We start from the raw sequence: 26836 nt of genomic DNA, 5'->3' as shown, positions 1-26836 counted from the left end.
AATTAAATTTAAAAGGGTTAAAACTTAAAAATAAATATGCAAATGAATTGCATACATTCTCTTTTTTGAGGACCAAGTCTATAATTTCAGGTTTTAATTAATTTTGAGAGAATATTTGGGGGATTATTGCAAAAATGTCAATGTGGTGTAACCATAAAAACCTTGTACCAAAAAATGTATCTTGTTTAAAAAAGGTGAAATTCTCAAAACACCAGATCAGCTAGTTTGGCATAATCGTACATTAGTACTATTTAATAGTAAATAAAAGTAAATGGACTTCTGCTCCTCGTAATAATCTTGATGCATATGCAACGACACGTTCTCCTTCCTCCATTTCTTGGGTCAACACCGCACCCAGTCCAATCTCACTTGCATTTGTCTGTACTCTAAATGGCTTGCTGAAATCTGGTGGCATTAACACGGGGGCTTGAGTTAAACTTTGATAGCATCAAATGAGTCTTGACACTCATCAGTCCAGATCCATGTGGCTTTCTTCTGCTTTAAGGCATGCAAAGGAGATGCCTTTTCTGATAAATTAGGAATGAACCGGTGATACCAGCCTGCCAATCCTAAAAAAACGCTGAACATCTTTTAGTGACTGAGGAGTAGGGAATGCATTAATTGCTGCCACCTTGGCTGGATCAGTCTTGACTCCCTCCGTGGATACAATGTGACCCAGAAAAGCAATGGTATGTTGCAAGAAATTACATTTAGCCAGATTAAGCGTGAGCCCTGCATCATGTAGACATTGTAACACCTGGTTGATATGTTGAAGATGTTCTTACTCGTTTCTTGAGTATACAATTACTGTATATCATCAATGTATACTAGGCATCACTTTCCTCTCACCCTCTTCAGGACATTACCTTTGGAATGTGGCTGCGGCATTTTTCAAGCCAAATGGAAGGCGTCGGAATTCAAATAACCCTGCAGAAGTCACAAATGCAGTTTTTTGTACACTATCCGCTTCCATTTCTATCTGCCAGTACCCAGACTTAAGGTCTAATGTGGAGAATATAGCAGCTCCATGCAGAGACTCCAAGATTTCTTGAATCTGAGGCATCGGGTATGCATCCAGATGAGTCTTGGTGTTGAGGTTACGATAATCAATACATAATCTTAAGCTTCCATCCTTTTTTGGTACAACTACCACTGGAGACGCCCATGGTGAAACTGATAGTTGTATAATTTCCTTGTGTAAGAGGTCCTGGATTTATCTTGGATTTTAAATAAAAGAAAAATAGTATAATACATTTTCTTTACAGTAAATTTAAACTTCTATAACGTTTTAATACTTACATTTTATTAAATGATTTCACTTCTGAAATAATCTGCTAACTGTCATCTTTAAAAAGGTCTGTATTCAAAAGAGTTCATGAATTATAATAATTTAAGTTTGGATAGTGCACTTTTTCGTGAATTTTCAAAAATGGGGATGACAGTTAAGGGGTTAAAAAAGCATTCACTCATCTTAGATGTTGATTTCAGCTGTTCTGAAGTGCTCTGCCAAACTGCTACAGCAAACAAAAGCCAGGTATTTTAATACAGATCAGTGAGCTTGCTACTGATTTAGGAGAAAACCAATCAGCTTTGCCATGTGATAATGATGTCATTAGGTCAGATAGAGTTAGACCTATTGGACTGCACCAACTAGAGTTTCATGCCAAAACTCTATATATCAGTGTATTTTCAATGATAAAACAATAGTACATGAACGTTTTGTAAATTGATACAGAAAATCAGCCACAGAGAGGTTATTATAAATCAGTGATTCCCAAATCTGGCAGCCCCAACACTAGGCATTTGTATGTGTCCCTTGCTTGACCCATCTCTCTAATAAAGATCTGACAAGTTAAATCAGGTGCATTACAGTAGATCACTCAAAATGTACACCCCCAACAGTGCACATGTTGGCAACCAAATCCTTATCTGTGTATGGACGGGTCAATATTGTAAAGCAATTGAGAGATTTGGGCCATAACAGGTAGAAACAGTCTTTTCTGCATATACAGTATAAGTGATAATTCCCTCATCCACAAAAAATAAAAAAATAAATCAATATGGCATCTACCCTGACTAAGGTCTAGATAGTCTAATTGCTGAGTTTATGAAGTTTGGACTTGTGATAAACACAATGGTTCGGATACAGGTCATAAATACATACCAATCTAAAAACATCCATAACATCCATTATATATGATTTTATTCAAATCATTGGTTAAAACAGTTCACTCAAAAAATGAACATTCTGTCATTTAATTTGAATCATTGGATTCATTTACTCACCCCTAAAATGTTCCAATAATTTTTAGGTGAACTATAAGTAGCCTAGTAACCTAGCAATAATTCTCACAGTATTTTTGATCTATTTAATTAAGTTTAACTTTGACTAATTGAAGAAACTGTGATAATAATCAAAATGCACTATTTGAGCAGGGTAAATCTTTTGTGACCTCATACTAAATGGCGTTTTTCCCCCATGGAAAATTTTCTACAAAATTAATATATAATGGAAAAAATCTGAAGATTAGAACCCAGAGAGTTACCACACATGGCAGTTTGTCCAGCGCATCTTATCTAACATCTTATGTTACCTAACACCTAACATCTTATCCATTGACTTCCATTGAAACAGGTCTCCATGTTCTACTTACTAAATCTACTTACTATCTACTTACTAAAATCTGCGCTCATCATTACTTTTAATATTACAGACATATTCTGTAATCATTCTGTAAATCATATTACATATTTGGTGCATTTACATGGGTTGCTGTAGTAGTGAATTTACTGTCAAGACGACATCAAGAGAACTGTAAGAAGCTTTCATTGTGGAAAGAGAGAACAGTGAGTCCATCATAGCATTTCGCCACAGTGCTGCTCACTAGGCGCACGGAACCTAAGCAACAGGGGCATTGCTGTATTTGCGCATTCGTGCATTTACTGTGTTCAGAACCACTGAAACGTTCGCTCATTCACTATTCACTATAGTGAATGCCATAAACTGTAAGGCCATTAGCGTATTCACAGACAATATTGTGTAGTATGACGCGAATGCAGTGACAGAAGATCTTTGAAATCCAACGATGACAGATTCAGTTAATCAAATGAGCTTGCTTTCTTTCTTTCTTTCTTTCTTTCTTTTACCTGTCTGAGCATAATTATTCACCAAACCAAAACATGTAGTTGCTGATTGCGAACCATATGAATCCATATGAGTATTGTATGTGTACACAATCAGTTAATTTTGTTCAGAAGGTGCTCTGAAAGAGTGATGAGAAGAACTGAGCTGGCTTTGCAGTACAACAAATACTTAAAAACCAGTGTTCTACCTGTATTGTGAACCAATAAAGCTCTAAAACTCCATAGGCCTATTAAAGTCTGGAAAATGGTGGTGTAGTAATGACAGATGATTCAAAAGTAGAACAGACTCTCAGCCAAAGCAGATTTCATTGATTACTTTGACTGAAGCATTTATTTCATTTGATTTTGAGAATGTGAACGGCGTGTGACAGAAGAAACAGATTTCATAACACACTGCTGCAAACAAGATGAACTAATAATGTACCTCTACCTTTTGGATTATTGGACCATAACAGGTCTGGGATGGGAATTGTTGATCAATACTATTGATTCAACCCTGTCCATGGTGCAGCCTATAATCTGCAGCCATAGTTACAAAGAAATGGGTCTTCAACAGTTAGTAGCACGTAGGTATTTGGAGTCATTTGAGAAAAATTGAAATGGTCTGCCAAAAGGATCATTCTGTTTGAAAAAAGATGGAGAGGGAATTTAAAAATATCTTGAATAAGTGTGGAGAATCATGAAGATGAAATATCTGCAGAAGATGCTAAATAAAATTATCCAATTGGTCCTATAAATAAAGGTATATCTTGTCAATGGAAACAAACTTTCTTTTTTGAAAACTAAAAATCATGAATTATGCTCTTGTCTGCACATTTACAGTACAGTTTTTGGCTTTAGAATTGAACGTACTGATTATTTCTTAGCATTTGGTATGCTTCCATCAAGCCTTAGGCGGCAAAATCCTTAGTGTGTTACTGGAAGGATTATCCTGTATCGTGTTTGTGTTATTTTTAAACCAATCATATTTTGGGGTGTTAATGTTTTATTCTAACAGCTCGTGGAAAATGGATTCCCTCTTTCATACTGATAAATTGCATGGTCCTTATGGTGCTTACATTCTCCTCATGCATGAAATCTCAGTCACACAGAGTTCATTGCATTGACACATAATGGCACAAAAATCAAAACTACTTTAAGAAAATAAAGGAGAGCCAAAACATAAATATACAGTATATATCACTGGGAATTTTTTTCAGATATCGCATTCATTAATTGTTTTGCCTTAAAACATGTAGTTGGGGTTTGTTTAAGCCCCTCTTAAAAATCACCCTAATGACAGTGGACTGTATATTTACTCTTCCAGGTGATCTGAAAGGTTAATTTACCCAAACAAGTCTTATTTTTACAACTCATATTCAAGGTTTGTTTGCTCTTTTTAGGTTCCAGCTGCTGGAATCTTAAAGTTGATCATAATTGATGTAATTAACATGCTGTGTATTTTTCTCATGCCAGAAATGAGTTCAAGAGGGTAATATTAGCAGTATGCCAGCAGTTAGTCAGTTGATTTTTTGCAACATTAACATCCACTACAGGTCAAAGGCTTGTATATATACTGATCCACTACAGGTTTTCTTTCATTTAATGTCAAAGTTTTTAAGGACATATTTTGCATGCATGTGCTACAACAAAATTTTGAATTTCTTGAATTTGGCATTGTGGTATTATTAAAGTACACCAGCTAACCCACAGGCCTATAATACATTGAGTCCCCTTGTTTCCATTTCCCTAAAACTTTGAAGTGCACTTTCAGTTGGAACAAGATATCAAAGCATCCTTTGATAACTGCTAACCTTTCCTGAAGAAGAACGAAAAGCTTTCTTGAATATCAAAGTAAAAAGCTAATATATCCTTTTTTCCAAGAGCCTTTTAGCCCACTCCTTAATGCCAAGCTCAAATCTGAAGTCAGATCTAACCTATTTTTAGATAAACTTTAATACTCTGATGTGAGGTTTTGAGTATAACCTTTAAAATGTTCATAAAGCTGTTCTTGTAAGTCATTGTAAGTTTGAATCAATGCTGTCAGAAAGTTTTAGTTTTAGTGACCAGCTGTCAAGCCGTGTCATGGGGTCTAAAGCCGGAGTCTTGTTTACATTTAAACATTTACATAACTGTCTGTTTTTGCTGGTTAATTTTTGACCATGCACACTTTTGTCTCTTGTAAAACTGCAATACAGAGGCAGTTCCTAATTTGAACTCATCTTGAAATCGCATTATAACCTGGGGTAAAATATGAGGAACACAGCTCTCATTTTCATTTATGCTTTAGTAGTCCCAGCTTTGCTGGCTGACAAAGGTAGGAAAAACAGACTTTATTGAATTTCATGGTATTTTACAGGCTGTGTTTCCACTGTGGTAAAAGGAAGGATTCAGCCAGATTCAGTATTGTTTCTTTAATATGGATGATTTGCTATTAATTTTAGATTAAAGTTTAACAGAATAGCAGTTGAAATTATGTAATATCTGTTGTGAAACAGGCGGAGAGGTAATGAATAAATGCACTATGAAAGAAAATCCATCAGAAATTACAGCTATTAATGTATTTATTTTGTGCTTATGCTTATGCAATTATTCTTTATAATATTTTTTTGTATCTCTACAGGCAAGAACTATGCCAAGGAAAATGTTTGCCAAGAGCTCAAAGCTACTGGAATCGAGAAGTTCAAAGAAATGCAAGTATAAAGTTTAGTTTCTTTTCCCTGAGGATTTACACGGTCTCAACCATAGTTCATGGATATAAATTATAAATATTTGGGTCTCAAGCTTTAAGTTAAAAGTTTTTAAAAGTATGTAAATTCCTGTTCATTTTGCAGTGCATTTTTCACTGTTATTCACTTTTTGTCCACACAATATCCCTGCATTTCTGATGTAATTAGTAGAGATTCTCTGAACATGCTTGCATAACCTATTTTCACCTTTGATCCTCCTGCAGGGTCACTGTCCTCTACAGTCAAAAGTTCCCGAATGGCACATTCCAGGAGGTCAGCTGTGTGGCAGATGAAATGTCCAAGCTTGCAGTAAAATGCTGCAAAGATGATGCCAGTCCTGACTGCTATGACAAAGGAGTAAGTGGATGATCTCTATAGCATACCCGGCGATACAATATTTGCAGATATCTCAAAATAAAAATAAAAAATTACAATATAAAACACAATATATTCAGGTGTGTGTCAATCGATATTGATATTATGATATTATGTAACTATTTTACACAACCACTTACACTTTGTTGAACTCGCAAATGCAACTATATAATATGAACATTTATCTGAAATATCCACATCCTATACCCCAATTGGGACATTCACAACAAAAAATTGGCCTACACTAGGCCTTTATACCTGCCTTTATACAATAGGCTTTTAAATAATTGAATCTCAGGCTTCAGGGTACAGTTATTCAAATACAAATCTAGTCACTATAAAAAATAAAAATAAAAAAAAACACAAAAGCAGACTTTCACGCTATTCTCAACTTAACAATGGGTGATCATCATTTTATTAACCCTGGGTTAAGATCACACACTATATTGCCAAAAGGATTGGGACACCCCCTTCTAACGAACAGGTGTGACTTTAGTAATATCTATAAGTACAAATCTTAATGTTTAAGCATATAATGATATTCTTGGGAATTATGTGCTTCTAATTTTATAGCAACAGTTTGGACAGGAGCCTTTTCTATTCTAACACGACAATCACCTCCTTATGCTGGTAGATGCTGTAACTAGTTATGATGGTTAAAAGCATTTTTCACTACTGCCAAAAAAAAGTATTCTGACAAAATATTTTTTTCAAGCAACATAAATAACAATATTTCATTACATTATAGTAAATGGTTTACCAGTGACAGATTTTTTTTTTTTTTTGAAAAATCAGAAAGGCATGAAATTGGCCTTATATTTTTTGCTGCCTGCTGCTGACGAGTGATCAGTCACATGACAAATGTCTTTAGAATTGAGTCCCCTGGGAGGAAAAATGAAATTAACAGTGCTGACTTTTTTAAATATTCATTGGTTTTTTGAACAGTCAAAAAACTTTCATACCACTGTATTTAGTTCCAGCGTCTGGAATAAAAAGTGATGGGAAGCATGTTAACTGCAGTTATTTGCCTTTGTATCTGGACACTTAAAACAGACAAAGTGGAAGACATGTGCACAGATGTACACGCACTTAATAAACCAGGTTTCGAGCTTTATTACCCAATCAATTTTATTAACCTCATGAACATGCAAAAGTATTTTAAGTGAAGGGTGGACAATTATGAAATAGTGAAACCTGCATACCCATTATTACTTGGATTAATTGCTAACTCAAGCATCAAATGAAACAAGATAACCAATGATTTAGAATTACCCTATATTAAAATGTTAAAGTGTGAGAGGCCTGAGTTAAATGCATACAAGTGTTTATTAATATCTAAAGGGCTGAGTTGATGATAGCTAAACCCATTAAGATACCAAAATCTACCATAGCTATAAGTAGGATATGCTAAGTTTATACACTCTGTATCAGTTACTTCCAGTCTGTGCTTTCTGAGGCATGAACATTAAGCAAAACTAGAGCAGAATCACATGCTAGATGTAGCACAACATAGCTCAAATAGACTCATGCTCACATTCTAATTACTGTGGAAGTTCTGGAGGTAGTTAACTTAATTACATCCCTGACTCACACAGTCCATCTTTTCAGAAGTCTTTCACCCTTGATGGTCTTCTCATAGACAGGTTGTGATTTTATTATGCCTGACTGTAAAAATCTCATCTTGCTAAATCTCTCAGGATCAGTCTTCATCACCAGCTACAGCTAAGCTCATTTCATTTTCACATGTTCCTGTCATCAAGCTTCTTTTCATTCTGTATAAGTACATCAGTGGTGTGTTAGCCAGACCTTTGCAGTGGCTGTCAATTCACGTAAGACTGATATGACCGGCAATGGGAGAGAAAGGCAGTTTAGCCATTATTTGGGGTTTGTTATTTAGCCATTCTGTTTTCATTAAAGGAACAAATAATGAGAAAAATAAAATTCTAGTTGGTATAAAAGCATGTTTGAATGTGAGCAGTGGCACGGTTTTTAGCACACATGCTCTGACATATTGGTACTTATAGGGCTTACATGAGTTTAAATCCACCTTGTGACATTTCCCAATCTAATTCCCCCCACTTGTGCCTTCTTGTCCTTTATCTCCAATATCCTATAAAACAAGAAGTGGCAAAAGGCCACTCACTTGGAATGGTGAAACTGGAAACCATCATCAACAAAGGGGAGAAAATGCAAAAATCAACAGATATTAATTCTTTTGAAAAAGAATAATAAAATACACATAAAATATAAATATAAAAAATAAATAACAAAATATAAAATGTGAAATGTATGTGTATATAAATTTATATGGCGCTTAGTACCTACAAAAAGTGGTGCAAGGAAGGACAACCGGTGAACTGGCATTCCCTGATTTCAGTGGCCTCTTTCAGCAAGATAATGCACACTGCTAAAATTGTTCAGGAATGGTTTGAGAAACATGACAAAGAGTGCAAGGTGTTCTCTTGGCCTCCTAATTCCACAAATTTCAATCCAGCTGAGCTCCATGGGATGTGCTAGACCAACAAACCTGATCCATGGAGGCACCACTTCACAACTTCTGCTGTTTATGTCTTGGTGCCAGATACGTTAGGACATGTTTTCATAAAAACAGTCATACACTGGAATATTCCTTACTCATACCCGCGATCCTACAGAGGATAAGTGGTTTGGAGAATGCATTTACTTTCTGTGGTATACTGTTGCTTAGATGCAGGCTTTATTTTCAAAGAAAGCCTCTTACGCTAAAAATAGAAATAAAACTCTCCTTTAATTTGTGCATGGATATAATAACATGTATCCTGACTGGAGGCAACTCCTGCTCAACTCCGGAAACGTTCCTGTTGTCAGTTCCAGGCCCAATCTTCGGCACACTTCAATGCAAATTTATTACAGTGCGTGTTAGTTAGTGTGGGCGCACAGCACACAACACTCCCTGCTTCATTCATTGTATCATTGTCTTTCCCTGGGGACGGCTTACATTCATGTCATTAAAAAATAATTACTTGAACAGAATGTCCTCATCTGCCTCAACTTGCTGGTTGCTCACATTGCATTTGCAATTTTAAATACAAGGGCTGTTTCAATAGGCTTCAAACACTGCAGACGTAAGTTTCACAGCTCATATGATGTAATCGATTGTCTCAGTGCCGTTAAAGGACCATGAAGGCTTTTACACATGCAAAACTACTAAATAAATTAAAAACTAAAATCATGTCTCCAACAGAGAAAACATGATAAATAGATTTGTAAGGAAACACGTTTCATTATAGACAAAAATTGTTCATATAGTCAGTTCTTTACTGTGGTGTTTGTTTTGCCTTTGCTTTTGTGTTGTGTTGCTTGCGTTTTATATGTAGCAATCTCTTTCCAAGGCTACAGAGATCTCTGAGAAGTCATGCGGAAAGGACTCTCCATTCCCTAAACACCCAGGCATCGAGCAGTGCTGCACACTTCAGGGTCAAGTGAGGAAACTTTGTCTGGCCTCACTACGGTACTCTGCAGATGAGCTGCCTTCTCTACTGGAGCCCACAAATGAAGAGATCTGCACAGAGTTCACTAAAGACGAGAAGGACTATGCTGTCAGGTGAGATTTGTCCCATTAGGAGTCATTATCAAGGCAACAATGCTGCAGGCTTATTAGTGGAGATAAAAACAGAAGAAATCAATGTAACATTCTTGCTCACCCCTGGTCACTTTCTCATTTTCTTTAGCATAAACACATTGTTACTACCCAGTCTTCAGAAATCCTCTAATTTTGAAAGGCTCTATCTAGCCTTTTTGAAATAACTTTGATGTAGTTTAAAAGTACTAATTATTCCTCCTAACTAGTTTCAACTTAAAGGTGCAGTAGGAGATCTTGGAAAATGCTAACTTTTGCCTGATAGCACTGAAAGCGAACGACCCTCCCTCCCTACAAATCACCGTCCAAAGCCATGCCCCTTGAACGCATGAACGCGAACAGATCAGATGACCAGAGACAACATTACTACAATACATCATGTCATTCACCGGTGAGAAAACTTTATAGTACCGTTAGTAAAAGTACTACAATACCAGGAAGGAAGGTCAGGTTGTTGATGTTTGCCTGTCATTCTCGCTCTATCTGCATAGCGTACATGAACGCACTGATGATGTATCCTGTCTGCGCGAACAGGGTGAGCAAAGGTATGCAAATGCATATGCTGACAGGCAGGTAGGAAAGTTGACGAACATTTCTTGGTCCTACGCCTTCCACATAATATGTAAATACATATAAATACATTTAGACCATGATTGCTATCGGGATGTGAAGAGACTTTCAACAAGCACAACAAAAAATGTTTCTGAAGACAATCACCTATTGCACCTTTAACACTTTTTTTTGCATTTTTTTTCTCGATTTGCAGCTGTAAAACAGTATATTAGAAAATATACTCTATCAAATGCAATATGTCTGTTCTTATACGTCACAGTGGTAGAAAAGCATCTCTCACAAGTTGTACCTGCAAATTCAGCATTTCCTTCTGAATGCATTCATTTGAATGATGAATCCCAATTACATTACCTCAGAAAAATCACTGGCTATTTAGTTTTCTGAATAGCCATAATTTTTTCAAAACTGTTCTTCCAGGTATATAATGATTAGAGAAGGAAATATTCCATGTTAGTCTAATGAATTCTGATAGCATCCCTTTGTCATTGTCATGCTGATTAAAAGACTCTAAAAAGACTGCTACCGACTCTAAAGACTGGAGAATATTGCTTCAAGAAACCAAAGCTTTCCTTATTCATCCTCTGTTTCCTTTCATGTAAATATGAATATGTGTATAAATTGTTTGACAACTTTTTGTCTGCCAGTAATTTCTAATCTCTAGTCTTGATCTCTTTCATAGATGTTTTCTTCACCATTTTACCACTGAGTGCCACATTTTGGATAATAAACACTTTTCAGAATCTATAGGCTTATCTTAAGGCCAGTTTACACTGCACCGACAGATCAACATAGACTATTGAGAGCTATAAGTTTACACAATGGAGTTTCCATGCAGTGGCATCAAATGTCATGAATGAATCCCCAATACTGATTCCACAAGAGCAGTTTATAAAGCTGAAAATTCTTTGGTGCTTTAGTAAATTTGTTTTGTAATATGTTTGTGAGCTGTAATAGCCTAATTTCAAACAATTTCAGAATGTCAAGTGTCCTCTTTCTCCACTGCTCTACTGGGAGTTCATTTTAAAATGAATACCTTCATGCTTGATTGTAATTTATCCTTGAAACTAGAAACAATATTTCCTTATTTGTTGTATGTGATTTGGTAAATCTCATCTCCACCCTTTTTTTTTCTTTTGCCTATAAAACACATTTGGGCTTAATAGTGCGGTGGAAGTGATAATTTCTTGTTGAGCTGGTTTGCCTCAGGGGAGGTGTCTTGGTCAGAACATCTATTTAAAGCTAATTTAAGTAATAATACAGTATTTTATTTTGGACTTTAATGGCACTTAGAAGGACTTAAAATAAATAAATAAGATAAGATGTTGCCACCTCTATCAAACTGCTAATTGCTTTATTGGCCATTCCTCTGATTGTGGTTGCATTAGTAGTGAGGGGAGCTAAGTACCTTTTGTTGATGCACTAAAGCAGATTTCTGTATACCAAATAATTCTATACATCAAAACGTGCTTTAGTTGAGTTGAACAAAATGAGCAAAACATGTACCCCCAAAGCTCCATTAGTCAGGCTAAAGTGCCTGTTCAATATAGTCTTTTAAATCAGACTCACTAATAGCTTCCTATCGGCATATACTGTATAAATTTTATTTTATATTTTTAGTTTTATGTTGGTTTGTTTGACTGCATAAGAAAAAAATACATATATATATATATATATATATACAGTATATATATATATATATATATATATATTACAGCTGTTCAAAGCAGTATGGGCTGCAGATAGCTGTTTTTAGTTTTATGAACAGCAGATGTAAGTTTGTTGGTTCAGAGGTTTTGTTTTGACAAACATCTACAGTACAGGAACTGACAAACCTGGTTCTTACATATAGAATTATTTTTTCCCCCTTATAAATAGTAACTGACTGATTAAGGATTAATCAATAGCCATAGTATATACAGTGGGGCAAAAAAGTATTTAGCCAGCCACCAATTGTGCAAGTTCTCCCACTTAAAAAGATGAGAGAGGCCTGTAATTTTCATCATAGGTATACCTCAACTATGAGAGACAAAATGAGAAAATAAATCCAGAAAATCACATTGTAGGATTTTTAAAGAATTTATTTGCAAATCATGGTGGAACATAAGTGTTTGGTCAATAACAAAATGAGAAAATAAATCCAGAAAATCACATTGTAGGATTTTTAAAGAATTTATTTGCAAATCATGGTGGAAAATAAGTGTTTGGTCAATAACAAAATTTCATCTCAATACTTTGTTATATACCCTGTTATATTATATATATAGATTTTCGATGGGGTTGAGATCTGGAGACTGGCTAGGCCACTCCAGGACCTTGAAATGCTTCTTATGAAGCCACTCCTTCGTTGCCCGGGCGGTGTGTTTGGGATCATTGTCATGCTGAAAGACCCAGCCACGTTTCATCTTCAATGCCCTTGCTGATGGAAGGAGGTTTTCACTCAAAATCTCACGATACATGGCCCCATTCATTCTTTCATTTACGATCAGTTGTCCTGGTCCCTTTGCAGAAAAACAGCCCCAAAGCATGATGTTTCCACCCCCATGCTTCACAGTAGGTATGGTGTTCTTTGGATGCAACTCAGCATTCTTTCTCCTCCAAACACGACAAGTTGAGTTTTTACCAAAAAGTTCTATTTTGGTTTCATCTGACCATATGACATTCTCCCAATCCTCTTCTGGATCATCCAAATGCTCTCTAGCAAACTTCAGACGGGCCCGGACTGGCGGCGCAGTGTGTTACTGATGGTAGCCTTTGTTACTTTGGTCCCAGCTCTCTGCAGGTCATTCACTAGATCCCCCATGTGGTTCTGGTATTTTTGCTCACAGTTCTTGTGATCATTTTGACCCAACGGGGTGAGATCTTGCGTGGAGCCCCAGATCGAGGGAGATTATCAGTGGTCTTGTATGTCTTCCATTTTCTAATAATTGCTCCCACAGTTGATTTCTTCACACCAAGCTGCTTACCTATTGCAGATTCAGTCTTCCCAGCCTGGTGCAGGTCTACAATTTTGTTTCTGGTGTCCTTTGACAGCTCTTTGGTCTTGGCCATGGTGGAGTTTGGAGTTGGACTGTTTGAGGTTGTGGACAGGTGTCTTTTATACTGATAACGAGTTCAAACCGATGCCATTAATACAGGTAACGAGTGGAGGACAGAGGAGCCTCTTAAAGAAGAAGTTACAGGTCTGTGAGAGCCAGAAATCTTGCTTGTTTGTAGGTGACCAAATACTTATTTTACCGAGGAATTTACCAATTAATTCTTTAAAAATCCTACAATGTGATTTTCTGGATTTTTTTTTTCTCATTTTGTCTCTCATAGTTGAGGTATACCTATGATGAAAATTACAGGCCTCTCTCATCTTTTTAAGTGGGAGAACTTGCACAATTGGTGGCTGACTAAATACTTTTTTGCCCCACTGTATTTTGTATATGTAAAAGTCATAAAACATGTAATTATGTTTGTTTTGCTTACAGAAAAACAGACCTCATGACTGAATCCCTTTTAGTTCATACATTTCTCGCTTCTTTTCTTACATCTTCCCAACAAAGATCTGCATAGTGAAGCTAAATTGGTGTAGCCATGTTCTAAAATAAGCCTTGGGAGCATAATGACAACAGTATTCTATAATAAAATCTTTTGGTGACAGCACACCCCATCCATGCGTAAACATGAGGATTATGTGCTGTTTTCATAGTAATAAAGCAAAGCAACACTTTGGTGGCTTCGATTTCTGATTAGAAGTTACTATTAGGGGAACAGAATGTGCTGTGTCCTTTATGACTCATGTCTTGCAGGCCTTTGATTTACCGTGTTGACGTCATTTATTATTATTTTCTTTCCCCTTAGGTATGTGTACGAGTTTGCCCGGAGGCACAGAAACATCCCAGCAGGCTTTGTTCTTAATTCTACTCAGAACCATGTGAGAATGGCAGAGAGATGTTGCCGCCCTGCTGTCAAAAACTTATGTTTCCTTCAAGAGGTAGTGTGAACCGTACATCTCTGATTACACTCTTTGGAAACCCTGGGGTGGCAAGACCCCAGTGAGAGGGGTGATGCCGGGTGATCTATTTAATGCTGATTATATTTTATTACTTCGTCGTTTCCAATCACATGCCCACACACAGTAAGACGCTGCATTCAAACCACAATAGTTGTTATTCAGGTAAGACATCTCACAGGACTATGTTATTATTAGACGTCACGACCAAAGTAACTGGCACTGAAATGACAAAGAATGGTGGTCAAAGGGTTACACGAAAAGTAAATTATAGATATTCTGTTTCATGACTCAGACATGAAAAATGTAATGTCTGCTTGAATAGCACTATAGTCAATGTTATGTAGGGGAGACAGACGGTCACCTGTCTTTCACTTCAGACCCCCTGAAAATCTGACATCTGTGATTAACTCTACCAATGCTACCATTTCTAAAATATGTAATTATATGAAGTTTCATTTATTCACAAAATTTGTGTGTTGAGCAAGGCTTAAACTTGCCACCTCTTATACCTAGGGAGGAAATAAACTTCTAAATAAATAGAAAATATACTGCATCAGCTCAAGTTCAGATCAGGAGCCCGAAATCTTAGAACCAGCCCATTTTTATAACAGTTTGAATGAATGAATGAATGAATGAATGAGGCATTTATATAGCGCTTTAATGTGTATTGCAATACACCCAAAGCGCTTTACAATCATGTGGGGGGTCTCTCCTCAACCACCACCAGTGTGCAGCATCCACTTGGGGATGAATAAAAGCCTCATAGCAAAACGATCTACGTGAAATACGTTTTTGTAAAATAAATAAATAAATAAATAATAATAATAAAAGATATCCATATTTAAAACAATATAAACAGTTTTGTGTAAATATATAGTTCAGTCATGAAACTTTAGATGGCGCAAGCTGATGGGTTGTTAACGTAACTGATGATATTCAAAGAGTTAAACGACTTGGCACAAGCTGATTGGTTCATGCTGGACATGCAGCCAATGAGTTTAATGCCTTGCATTTATATGGCTGGCTGGTAGTATTCACTTGAGATTACTGCAGCGCGCTTTCAGAGTATCTCTGAAGCTCAACAGCTAGATAAGTAATGCATAGTTATTCAGATCGCACGTGGTGAATTTAATAGCAGCAGCATGCATAGCAAATATATATGCAATATTAGAAATAATATTAGCAGCAGGAAGTCAATCCTGGTGCTAATATAGCAGCAGCAGCAGAAAGTACTTTAGTTGCTTGAAATTTCAGTGATAAGGCATGGGATAAATAACTCTTTAAAGTGAAATAGTTTATTTAATGAGGCATACAGTAATTTTATGACCTCTTCAAAGTGAAATGGGTATTATTTGATTGCGTTTGCTTGTTAATAAAGACACTTATAGCATTTCTAAGTACCTTCATGCAGCTGTAGCAGCAGTATGCATAGCTATTCAGATCATTGAATTTTTATAGCAGCAGCACACACAGCAATTCAGACAGAAATATTATTCAGAAATATTAGTGGCAGTCTGCATGGCAATCCAATCATTGTTGCTAATATAGCAGTGGCAGCAGAAAGTACATTTACTTGCATGAAATTCACTGAAAATATAACATTTGGATAGTAGTGAACTTTAGGTGATAGGCATTTTATTACTTTGCTATTCGATTTAACGGTTTATAGAACTCGTCAAAGCGAAATAAGCATTAATTGGATGTGTTTGGGTATTTAATAGAGGGGCAGTAGCATTCTAAGTACTTGTGCAGCAGTATGCATAGCTATTCAGATCGCAAAGTTAGCAAATTTTATAGCATGCATAGCAAATTCAGATGCAAGGTTAGAAATAATATTAACAGCAGCATGCATAGCAAGTCATATTATTGTTGCTAATATAGCAGCGGCAGCAGAAAGCTCTTTAGTTGCATGAAATTTTTGTGATAACTCATGGAGGGTTAATTAACTCTTTTAAGTGCAACAGGCATTTATTACTTTGCTTATTAAACAGGGCTTACAGCAGGTTTCGTGCAGCAGCAGTAGATTATGCTTCGCACATTCTGATTAAATGTTACAGCTCGCACAGTAAATTCCTACTACAACATTGTAAATATCATTGACAGCAACAGCATGTATTTCAACTCAGTATTGAAATGTTAGTGAATATTATCAATAGCAGCAGTAGCAGAAGTTTTGCATTGGCCGTATTGCTGTGCATACATTGCGGACAGCTTTACCTATCATAACGGGTCTATTGACTTGTCATGTTGTGCTGCTCGCATCTGGCATAGAGTAAAGTAGGTATTCGCCTAGCTACTTATATGCCTAATTAATGGAGCTCTCAGCAGTCAGTCTCTGTGCAGTAGTAGCAGATTGCATAGGCATTCAGTCATCGTGATTCTCAGCAGCAGCATGCACAGCATTTCTATGTAGCAATTTTAATTTGGACACAATTAATATAAAAGCAGACAAATGCATTTAAATATAGTCACTAAAGTGTCTTGCTCAAGACCATCTGGAATGAGCCATGCATTTAGCAATGATGTGTTCATTCAGTGCAAACATTATTGTTCTTAATATGCAATATAAATATTTTAAATTATCAAAATAAATGAGCAGCTGCTTTTGAGGCAGAATTAGTCCTGAGCATATGACACCACAACTACAGGGTGTACAGTGATTCATTATTTTGCTAAATATTTTGTAACTATTAATAAGTTAAAGGTAAGTATTTCCATTGCAGTAACATTGATGAATGTTTAAAAAAAAAGACAACTCTTTAATGACAATTTTAAAACTATTTGCTCAGGCCACCCAAGCCTGAGTCAGGTGGTTGCTGGGGGTTACTTCATCTATCAGCTTGCAGTGTGATTCCTGTTTATTAATGACACACACAGTGCGCATTTCTACCTAGGTAAGTTTGAGCTATTGGCTCAGACTCACATAGTTATTTAGGTCATTAGTTAAATAAACCTAAGGGTACATCACCCAGGTTCACATTGTTAAGCCACTAGTTAATTTATCCGGGCTCCATTAGCCCAAGAAACATATTTAACTCAGGTCACTAGTTTAAGTTATCTGGTCAATCGATCAGGTACACACAGCAATAGTTCACCAGCGTCAAGCCATTCGGCAAAGCTGGCGCAGGCTCACATAGATAGCAAACACACGATTTCACGGCTCGACCAATAAGAAAGGCTGAATTGCCAAGCGGGAGGCTGGAAATATTGGGGGGGTTTTATGACCCTTTGTCTGAGAGTATGGTTTGAATGGCTCTGGCAGTCTATACTTTGATTAAATTACAAACACAAATGGCATTCTATGAGGAGGTGGTGTACACCAAAGTATCCGTCAATGAGCATTAATTTGGTAGGAGATACGATATAGGTGGGGTTACATTAACTAGTACTTCACTCATAAAGAATGCATACAACAAAATACAATGCTAGAGACACCATACAAGACAGTTAAAATCATACACAAAGTCCTGGGATGCATGTTTATTCGTAGAAAGGTTTGTCTATAAATGAAAAGGAGGAAAGTTCTGTTTTTATGGGAAATCCGTGGGTTTCAGAAGGGTCTGTTCTTACTGCACTTTGCATCTCACATACTTTTGAGCAATATCAGATGGTTTCCCTGGTAACTGAGCCCTTTAGGGTGCTCTTTCAGGAGAAGGGTCCATAGACCCTCACAGTTTATTTGTTGAATGAGAGGGTTTCCTGGATTATTCATTAAATATAATGACTAAATGTGTGTCGTAAACTCTACAAGTTTGACCAAACGCTACAAGAGATAGACAGTGTGCTTGTATTTTGGACGACGGGATAGCACAAACACTTCCTGTAGAAGAATAACTGTTCCCTCTTTGTTGCTATTGTTATACTGAATGTATTGTCTGAAGACAATCACACATAAGTACCGTATGATGCCATATACAAGCTAAAGGGTGCTTTGCCAGCCTATAATGGGACTAATAATCATCATTGTGTATTTGTGTGTCTGCTTTTGGTATCAAATTGCCTGAAGGCTCTTACACGGTCTATTGTGAGGAACAAACAGGATTTCAAGATATTACTGTCAAAACAAAACCTGAGATGGCAGATTCACATGTGCTGTTCATGGAGCTAAAATCTGGTTTCTGCTGCCACGCTGCTTTAAACAGCTACTAATTACATGTGTTTATTTTAGTTGCTGTGTAGGGGGAAGAGTGCTATTTGTCTAGTTTTGTTTAGCAGTTTGTCTAAGGAAGCAGAAATATGGGATTGAATAAAGTGATTATGAGGATAAGAGTGATTTAATACAGTATAATGATATAATTCAATTTAAATGAGTTTAATTTATGTAGGTCAAAACCCCAATAATGATTGTGAAAATGAAAAAAAAATATGATGATGATGATGATGATGATAATCATGCTAATGAATGGTGGTGGTTAATGTGGATTTATTAGTAAAATATCTTATTATAAATCCTGTCTGTTTACAGAAACTCCAAATGCGAAGCTCCAACATTTTTCTGAGGTTTCTCTCTAATGTTTGCAACAACCAAGTGAATTTGAAATCCTTCAAGTTTGGGTAAATATGCCATGGCTCACATAGCTTCCTCATACTACTGCAGGAACAGTTCAGCAAAAATTCTGTTATCATCCACCATTCTCATGGTGTTTATAAATAGTATGCTGTTGTTGTTGTTGTTGTTGTATTTTTTTATTTATGTCAATCCTCATAGAGCAGGGTTGACTATTCTGTAGGTTTCCATTTGTTTGCGGTTTCTGCAGGTTGATTTTTTTTAGTAGGAAGCCTGTGTGCTTACAAGGAGCAAGAAGGAGAAGAGTAAAATAAGAACAAGATCTGTATATACCTGTATGTAGTTCTTTTATCAAACGTTTTAAAAATAAAGGATTTTACCACTCTCACTAAAGTATTTTGTTTGCGTGCGCCCAATCTTAAAGTTAGATGTTTTTATTTTGTTTGCAATTACTATACCATTAAAATTGTGTTAAATGCATACTAGTGACAATAAAATATGTATCTTAAGTATGGAAGTGGGATATTGTGAGTTTTGGTATTTGGGATACCAATAGTTTTGGACTATTTTAAATTGGCCAGTGGGCTTTTTTTTTGTTGTGTAGATCTGGAAAACCTAGATAATTTCCTTACAACAATAGTTAACAGAAACTTTTAAGAATCAAGTTATGACTCTTGTTGCTGGACAAAAATAAATGTAAATGTTTCTTCAAGTAATGTTTAGTCATTGCAAGTCATTGCAGAACAGCTCTATGCTGCATGAGTAACATGGATTACTTTTATGGTGTTTATTGTGGTCACCATGACGTGTCATTGAATGGAAAATAGTAACGATAAGAGTTTTTTCCCCCTCTTGTTATGGAAGAAACAACAGCATATGGGTTTAGAATGACATGAGGAAAGGAACGTAACATTTCTGAAAATATTGCACATGCTTCTTTCCTCCTATACTTAAGTTTTTGTTTTTTTGTTCTCTCTATACTTTTTTTTTATTTAATCATAATGATGATTAAAATAGCACAAGGATATGTGATCCAGATAAGAGCAGCATATGCAAATATGTTAACTGTTTAGTTTCCTATATGGCACTTGTGAATGAAATGTGTCATGCTCATTACACACCATGGACATACATTTCCTTACATATGTAAATTATGTCATATTTATAGGTTGTCTGCATATTATGGAAATCTACTAGGACTGTCCTTTGAAGAGGCAACAGTCATGTCTGGTCGTTTTCAGGCTGGGCTTGAAAAATGCTGTTTACAGCCACAACCTGAATGTATAATTGAAGAGGTGAGGAGAAGGGTCAGAGGAGGGGGTGGGCCGCTCGAAGCTGTGTTCAACAAACCACAATGAGCAGCACAAAGGTTCAAATGTCTCTTTTGGCACAATTCTTTTGACCAGTGATCCTTCTGGTGGTGCATTTCTCCTGTTCCGCTTTACAAGATATCTGATGATATGACAAACAAAAAGAATGTGCTTTTCCTTGGTAACTAAAGGAAAAAAATATCAACTACTGGAAGACATAATACTCACTTCTTTCCAATCTGACTTTTTTTTTTTTTTTTTTACTCAGTAGCTCAGAACTTACTTTTATGGCCATTTATTGGTTAATTATACAAAGTTCCTTTAGTGAATGCTGTTGAAAGATATATCTGTACCTTCATACACAGTCACATAATGCTTTTATCAAAGCTGCTGTTCCTATTCAATTCATTTGTATCATTATCATTTATGCCATTCAATTTTAGTGTGAATTTTAGCTCTCATATCATTTGAGTAAAAGAGCCAGATTCATTGTTCTTTTTCTTTCATAATAGCTAACAAGCTTTCAGAAAATTCTGTGCGGTGAATCCAAACTGGATGCCATGTCTGAGGATTTCCGGAAGTGCTGCAGTAAACCTGCCCTGGATACTCTCCCCTGCATGGATGACTTGAAAAGGCAGCCTCGTCAGTCTCCAGATGTAGCCAAGCCCGTTTCATCCCAGCTCTGTGAGGAAGCTCAGCCTCATGGGATTGACAGGTACTGATTTAATATTCATCAAATATTCAAAGGTAGGGAACCCAAGCATGTCATAAAGCGAAGGTCAACCAGAAAAGATATTTCTGATAGCCTGCTTATTTCATTCTGCCGAGATCAAATGTTTTTTGAATGAAGACCTTGCAATCAGTGCACTATATTTTGATCCGACTTAATGTGATATACATTCTAATGTGATGCTGAGTAATATAATTAACATATTGCGTGTTCACCATGACCCACTATGGGAATTAGTCACCCGGTCCCCTTTTCCCAAACACAGTGGAGAGCGTTCCTCTTGATTTTGATCTTTAGCTAGTCGCTTAAAGGGCAAGGGTGCAAATAGTCATGAATTATTCATAGATTGGCTCTGAATATGAGCATATTATCAAAATGGTCATACATGAGAAAAAGCTTTAGATTTTTGCCTAATTTGCATTATTGCATTATTCTAAAGCTCAGAATGCCTCTTGTGATAATTTTTTCATAGACAGATTAAACCAAATATCTATTTGGGCTGCAAGAAGCACTTGAAAACTCATCTTAACTGTGCATCAAAAGAGATCACCTTCTCACCTGATTCTAAAATTAATTTATCCAGTTATCAGAATGATGGTAAAGCGTATTTGACTTGCACCAGGAGATTGTGGGCCATGGCTGGACCTTACATTTTCCCCACGGACATGAACCAGCAGATTAACAATAGGTGGAGTTGATGTGGTGGAGACTATTCTTATTTATTCCTGCAGATCAGATTACATTTAGATTAATACGGATCAGACTCATTTGTCCTCTGTGTAGCATTTCAGATCCTATTTCAATTCTTGCTTTGCGGGCTCAGGATCATTTTCCTGGTAAATAATGCCTTGAACGCTAACCGTTAGAATAGATTGCCCTCAAAGAAAGATCTGACCATTTCTCTCCCATGATGGTCAGCTTCACGTGGCTGTTCTCTGATCAGCACCTCATGCCTTTCTCATTTAGTGAAAGTGTAGCCAATATGCACTGCGCAAGCTGTGCTGAATGAACCGTATGAAGTCACTTGTGTGTCTGGGTGGACAAGAAAGAATGAACTCTTGCTGCGGGGCAGACAGCCGTGCGAAGAAACTTATGTTTAATTTATCTTGCACTGCAATTAGATGAGCCGCTCAACGTGGAATTTGAACGTGTTCTAGCAAGTTCTGCTGAGTTTACCTCAGGGTCTGGTGTCATTACAGGTGACATTTTCACAGTGTTTTGGGGGGCTAATACCAGGTTGTTTGTTGTAGAAAAGTGTGTATGCAAGTGAAATTAATGTGAGACAGGGTGCTCTGACAGAAACTTGAGAAGAACATACATTTTCATTAATATTAAAATAAAGGATATTTAAAAGCATACTAACTCCCTGATAAGACGCTCATTCTTCAGTCATTACACTGCCTAACTGTACCCTCTAGTGGTGGAGCATAAAACTTTAAAATCTTAATTTTAGGGTGACCTGTATACGGTATCAACCTTTAAATGTATAAATACATTATTTTAAGCTCTACAATGTGTGAAATAAACTAATCCCAACAAAATTCTGTTTTCAGATGGCACAAAAACACAAGCTGAGTGAGAAATCTTTAATATCCCTATTCCTAACCGGGGGTATTTTCATTTGTTTTGTCAAACTTATAAAACTAAAATTATTTTTATTGTAGTAGACCAGATTCTTGCATAGATGTTTTTGCCACTGATTTATTTATTTATTTATTTTTACATACTCAAGTGATTGCTGTTATTTCATACTTGAGTTTCTATGACAATTAAATTAAAATAGATGTGTTCCGTGTATTTTAGCAGTTGTTTTATACTTAAATAATATAAAATTATGTTATTGTTAACTTAAACTATTACAAATTTTAAAAATAAAAAAAAAAGTTAAATAAAATTTGAAATAAAATAAATAAATATTTTATGAAAAACCTAAACTTAAAATGAAATAAAAAATGGAATTGTTGCCTTGGAAACTAACTGAAATAAATAGGTAAAAGTACAATATTTACAAATTTACAAAATTACTAAAACTAAAATGGAAATTCATTTTAGTTCAAGCGTATATTTCTCACCATTTTATAAAAATAAAAGCTTATTAAAATATATAAATACATATAAATAATACTAAACTAACACTGATAATATAATACTAATGATAATTCTAAATGAAAGCCAGTATAACATTCAGTCTGGTGAAAAGTGTTGATTTAAAGGAGTATCTGAGCCTTACTGATGGGGCTGAGGGGTTGGAAAAAGCCCCCTTCCTAAAAAGACGTATTTAAACTCTGTCAGAAATGGTAATGTTGGTTGCATTCTATTTGTTATTAGACTAAAGACACAGCAAATAATTCAAATATTAACCAGAACATACTGACTCTGTTAAACTTAGCTTTTTCTATAGAAAACTATTATACGCTATTAGAGGGATGAATGTTAAATGTAAACCTAAAGAGAAACCTTTCCAATTCAATTCATATTTGAAATTCAGTGTTGTTCACAATAAATATTGATTTATAGATGTAAATAAATATATAGAGAGATAAATTGGGCAAAACCTACTTATGGACCCAAGTTTGAAAACCCTCCGCAGCAGAAACCTAGGATGAAGAGACCAGAACCTCCTATGGAGAATATTTTCAAAACACATTGAGGTCTTGCAGCCTCCTGCTGGTTGACTGAACATTTCTGCTCGTGGCCTGCCCTCAGAATATGCATTTATAGTGGCCACAAAATATAAATGAACTCATGATGTATGGCACAGCAGGGGAATCACAAAATAGCATGTATCCTAAAGTCAGTGAATGAGATCAAAAGCATGTTTATGTATGTATGTGTGTGTGTGTGTGTGTGTGTGTTTCCAGATACTTGTTTCGAATTGGAGTGAATCACACCTCCATTTCTCTTCCTGTGCTGACAACTGTTCTCGATCGAATCAAGAACACAGTAATGGCCTGCTGCTCATCTGCTGATGTCGCAGCGTGTTTAACAGAGAAGGTGAGATGACGCTATTCCTCCTGAGACTGACATGATCTCCCAGTCTCTGGTTCACGACAGGAGATTTTTGTTTCATAACAGGTTGATCTGAAAACACATGTTCTGTGCTTAGCAGCAGATTTTCGCTTATTTGAATTACACAACCAAGCCATTCTTCAGATTTCAAGGTTTTTTTTTTTTTGTGCTTATTTGACTGTAAGACAGCTCAAAGCCCGGGTAGACGACTATTGTGAGAGGCTTCGATCTTTTTGATGCAAGTCTAGATGATTTGCAGCACAATGCCTCTCTTGAGTGATTTCATTTTGCTGTGAAGCCTCATCTCGGTTTTGAGATTGGGATCGTATTGTTTGAAGCTCTCATCAGAGCTGAAATGTTTTGCTGATGGTTTTCAAAGTTCTTCTGGCATTAATACAAGATTAAATCGCATTGAGTTGAGGTAGACGGCATTGCATAAGGATGCTTGAGAAAGACAACCTGGATGAAATCCTATTTTAATGCTGTAAAACAGCTTTTAATGCTTGAAGATGATATGAAAATCTCACAGATAACCTGATCTAAAGCGTGTCACCATTTGATTAATTTAGCCTTTCAGTTTTCCCTTGCAGATCCTCCAATTATTTGCCCGCTTGCTGTTTGTCCTCATAGAGTAAATGGCGAGTTGCTGGTGAGAGCATCTAATTGAAGGGTCTAAACTGCATCTGTACCCAGAGAATGAATGTACATCATTAGCATGCACAAACGCAGCTCGCTCGCCAACTGAGAGAGGGTTGTGAGATTTCAATTAATTTAGAGCGACAGGGTGCTCTTTGTACTCGCTGGGTGCTAACCAAGCCCGAACTGTCATAACAACGAAACGGTACTCTCTCATCTTCTCTCCCGCTGCTTGACTTTGAACATTGACGAGGAAAATACATAGTCATTTTTGATTTTAAGGGTTGGATTACTGGTCAAACTGTTCTTTCATTTTCTCTCTCTCTCTCTCTCAACTTTTATCAAACAGGAGAGTAAACTGAAAAAGACTACGGCACTTCTGTCCAAGTTGGATGACACCTGTTCACGGTACTTCAGACTGGACCTGCCTTCATTCAAGACTCTGTAAGTTATGGTTAGACTAGAAAAGAACATCGTCAGTAGATGTTATTTAACATCAGGGGATTTGAAAGGATGAAGCTGGTTGCAGATCAGACTCATCATTAATGCTTTATTTTCTGCAGGATGCAGAAGGAGGTGCAGGGGGAGGGAGGTGAGAAGCAAACACAAGCTTGGGTGGACTTGGCAACATCCTGCTGTTCCCAGCTTTCCCCGGCACGACTATGTCAAAAGCTGGTGAGCACACTGAATAACCAATGCACTTTCAGCTATAGAAAATTAAATAAAAGTTCGGTTACACACACGCACACACACACACACATAAATAAATAAAATATAAATGTAAATATACACTACCAGTCAAAAGTTTTTGAACGGTAAGATTTGTAATGTTTTTTAAAGAATTCTCTTCTCTCATCAAGCCTGCAATTATTTGATCCGATGTACAGCAAAAGCAGTAAAATCTATATATATATAAATGTAAATAATTGGACTTGTCAGAGAACCTAACATTAATTTTCTTTCCCCCTGTCTTCGGCATACACCAAAATAAATTGCATTAGATTTATACTTAGAACAATTCCATTTATCAGTGGGTAAGAAAGATGAACTTGAGAGCTCAACCAAAAATGAAAATGTTGCCATCAGTTACTCACCCTCATTTCATTTCAAACCTGAATTAGTGTCTGTCTTCTGTTGAACACAAAAGAAGACATTCTGAAGAATGTTGGTGAACAAACAGTGACTGGTAGCCATTGACTTCCATAGTATTATTTCCATAACAGAAGAAAGACACTCATACAGGTTTGGAACAACTTGAGGGTGATGAAATGATGATTTTTCATTTTTTGGGGTGAACTATTCCTTTCTCTCAGCAATTCATCACCAGGACAAGCAGATGTCAGATCGGTTTACAGGGTGTTTGTATTTATTAATAGACTTTTTAATATAGTTTTAGTAAAATCAGGTTTAACTAAAACCCATGTTTTCTTTTTCAGACAGAGGATGCTATTAAATATGACGATGACACTGTTTAAAGACTCACTCTTCAGAGATTCTTTTGAGCGTTGCCAATTATAGTGAATGACAAGATCTTCTAAATTCCCTCTCTAATTGAAAATGTCATCCCTCGCTATCTGAGATGTTTTAAGTAAACTTTCCACTTGCATCAAAGAGTTTTGTTTGTCATCTGTTCACTTTGCTCTTTGAGCTCTTGAGGCTCGTGGCATTTGCAGTGTGAATGTATTAGGCTCCTGTATGAATAACCTTTACTGGGAACATAACAACGTCCACAATAAGATGATTTCTGTTGTTGCTATGCCGTTTCATCACACTGGAAAACTCTTCAAATTTACATTTGTTCTCATGTACCTTTACAGATGTTTTTTTTAGCAAATGGACTGACAAGAAATTTGTTTTCGTACTTCAGTCGATTTCAATGCATTTTTTGCTAGAAAAATAGGCTATGTTAGTTATTGTAGGTGCTGTTGAATTATCGGAGTAATTTTAATTTAATTGCTTGTCAGGTTTCAAATAAGATATGCAAGTTCAATTAAAATCTCATTTCAAATCTCATTGTGTAGATGGGTTTTAGATTCTTCTTTATATATTTATTGGCAACAGGGCCGGAGTGGGACTCATTTTCAGCCCTGGAGTTTCATGCCTTAGACCAGCCCACTATTTTACCCATGTCCTTGCTACATTTCTGTGCGTTGATCATGGTAGTATCCTTGCTGTATATGGAGGGTCAGAGGGCTCTCAGATTCCATCAAAAATATCTTAATTTGTGT

General features: G+C 36.3%; 1 protein-coding gene across 1 annotated transcript; it reads left to right on the top strand.

Annotated features, from left to right (window-relative positions):
* The first annotated feature begins 5298 nt into the window (after positions 1 to 5298).
* gc (GC vitamin D binding protein) lies at positions 5299 to 26219 on the top strand. Its single transcript, XM_058777692.1, has 12 exons — positions 5299 to 5440; positions 5747 to 5816; positions 6077 to 6209; positions 9599 to 9810; positions 14263 to 14395; positions 18882 to 18970; positions 20092 to 20218; positions 20746 to 20948; positions 23825 to 23957; positions 24958 to 25052; positions 25172 to 25283; positions 26045 to 26219. Exons 1-12 carry the CDS (start codon positions 5377 to 5379, stop codon positions 26081 to 26083), a joined length of 1410 nt encoding a protein of 469 aa, XP_058633675.1. The 5' UTR covers positions 5299 to 5376; the 3' UTR covers positions 26084 to 26219.
* Positions 26220 to 26836: the final 617 nt, after the last annotated feature.

This window comes from Onychostoma macrolepis, chromosome 05, assembly GCF_012432095.1.
Source record: "Onychostoma macrolepis isolate SWU-2019 chromosome 05, ASM1243209v1, whole genome shotgun sequence".
NCBI lineage: Eukaryota > Metazoa > Chordata > Actinopteri > Cypriniformes > Cyprinidae > Onychostoma > Onychostoma macrolepis.
The sequence above is the reverse complement of the archived record's forward strand: the minus strand, read 5'-3'. Positions and strand labels throughout refer to the sequence as shown.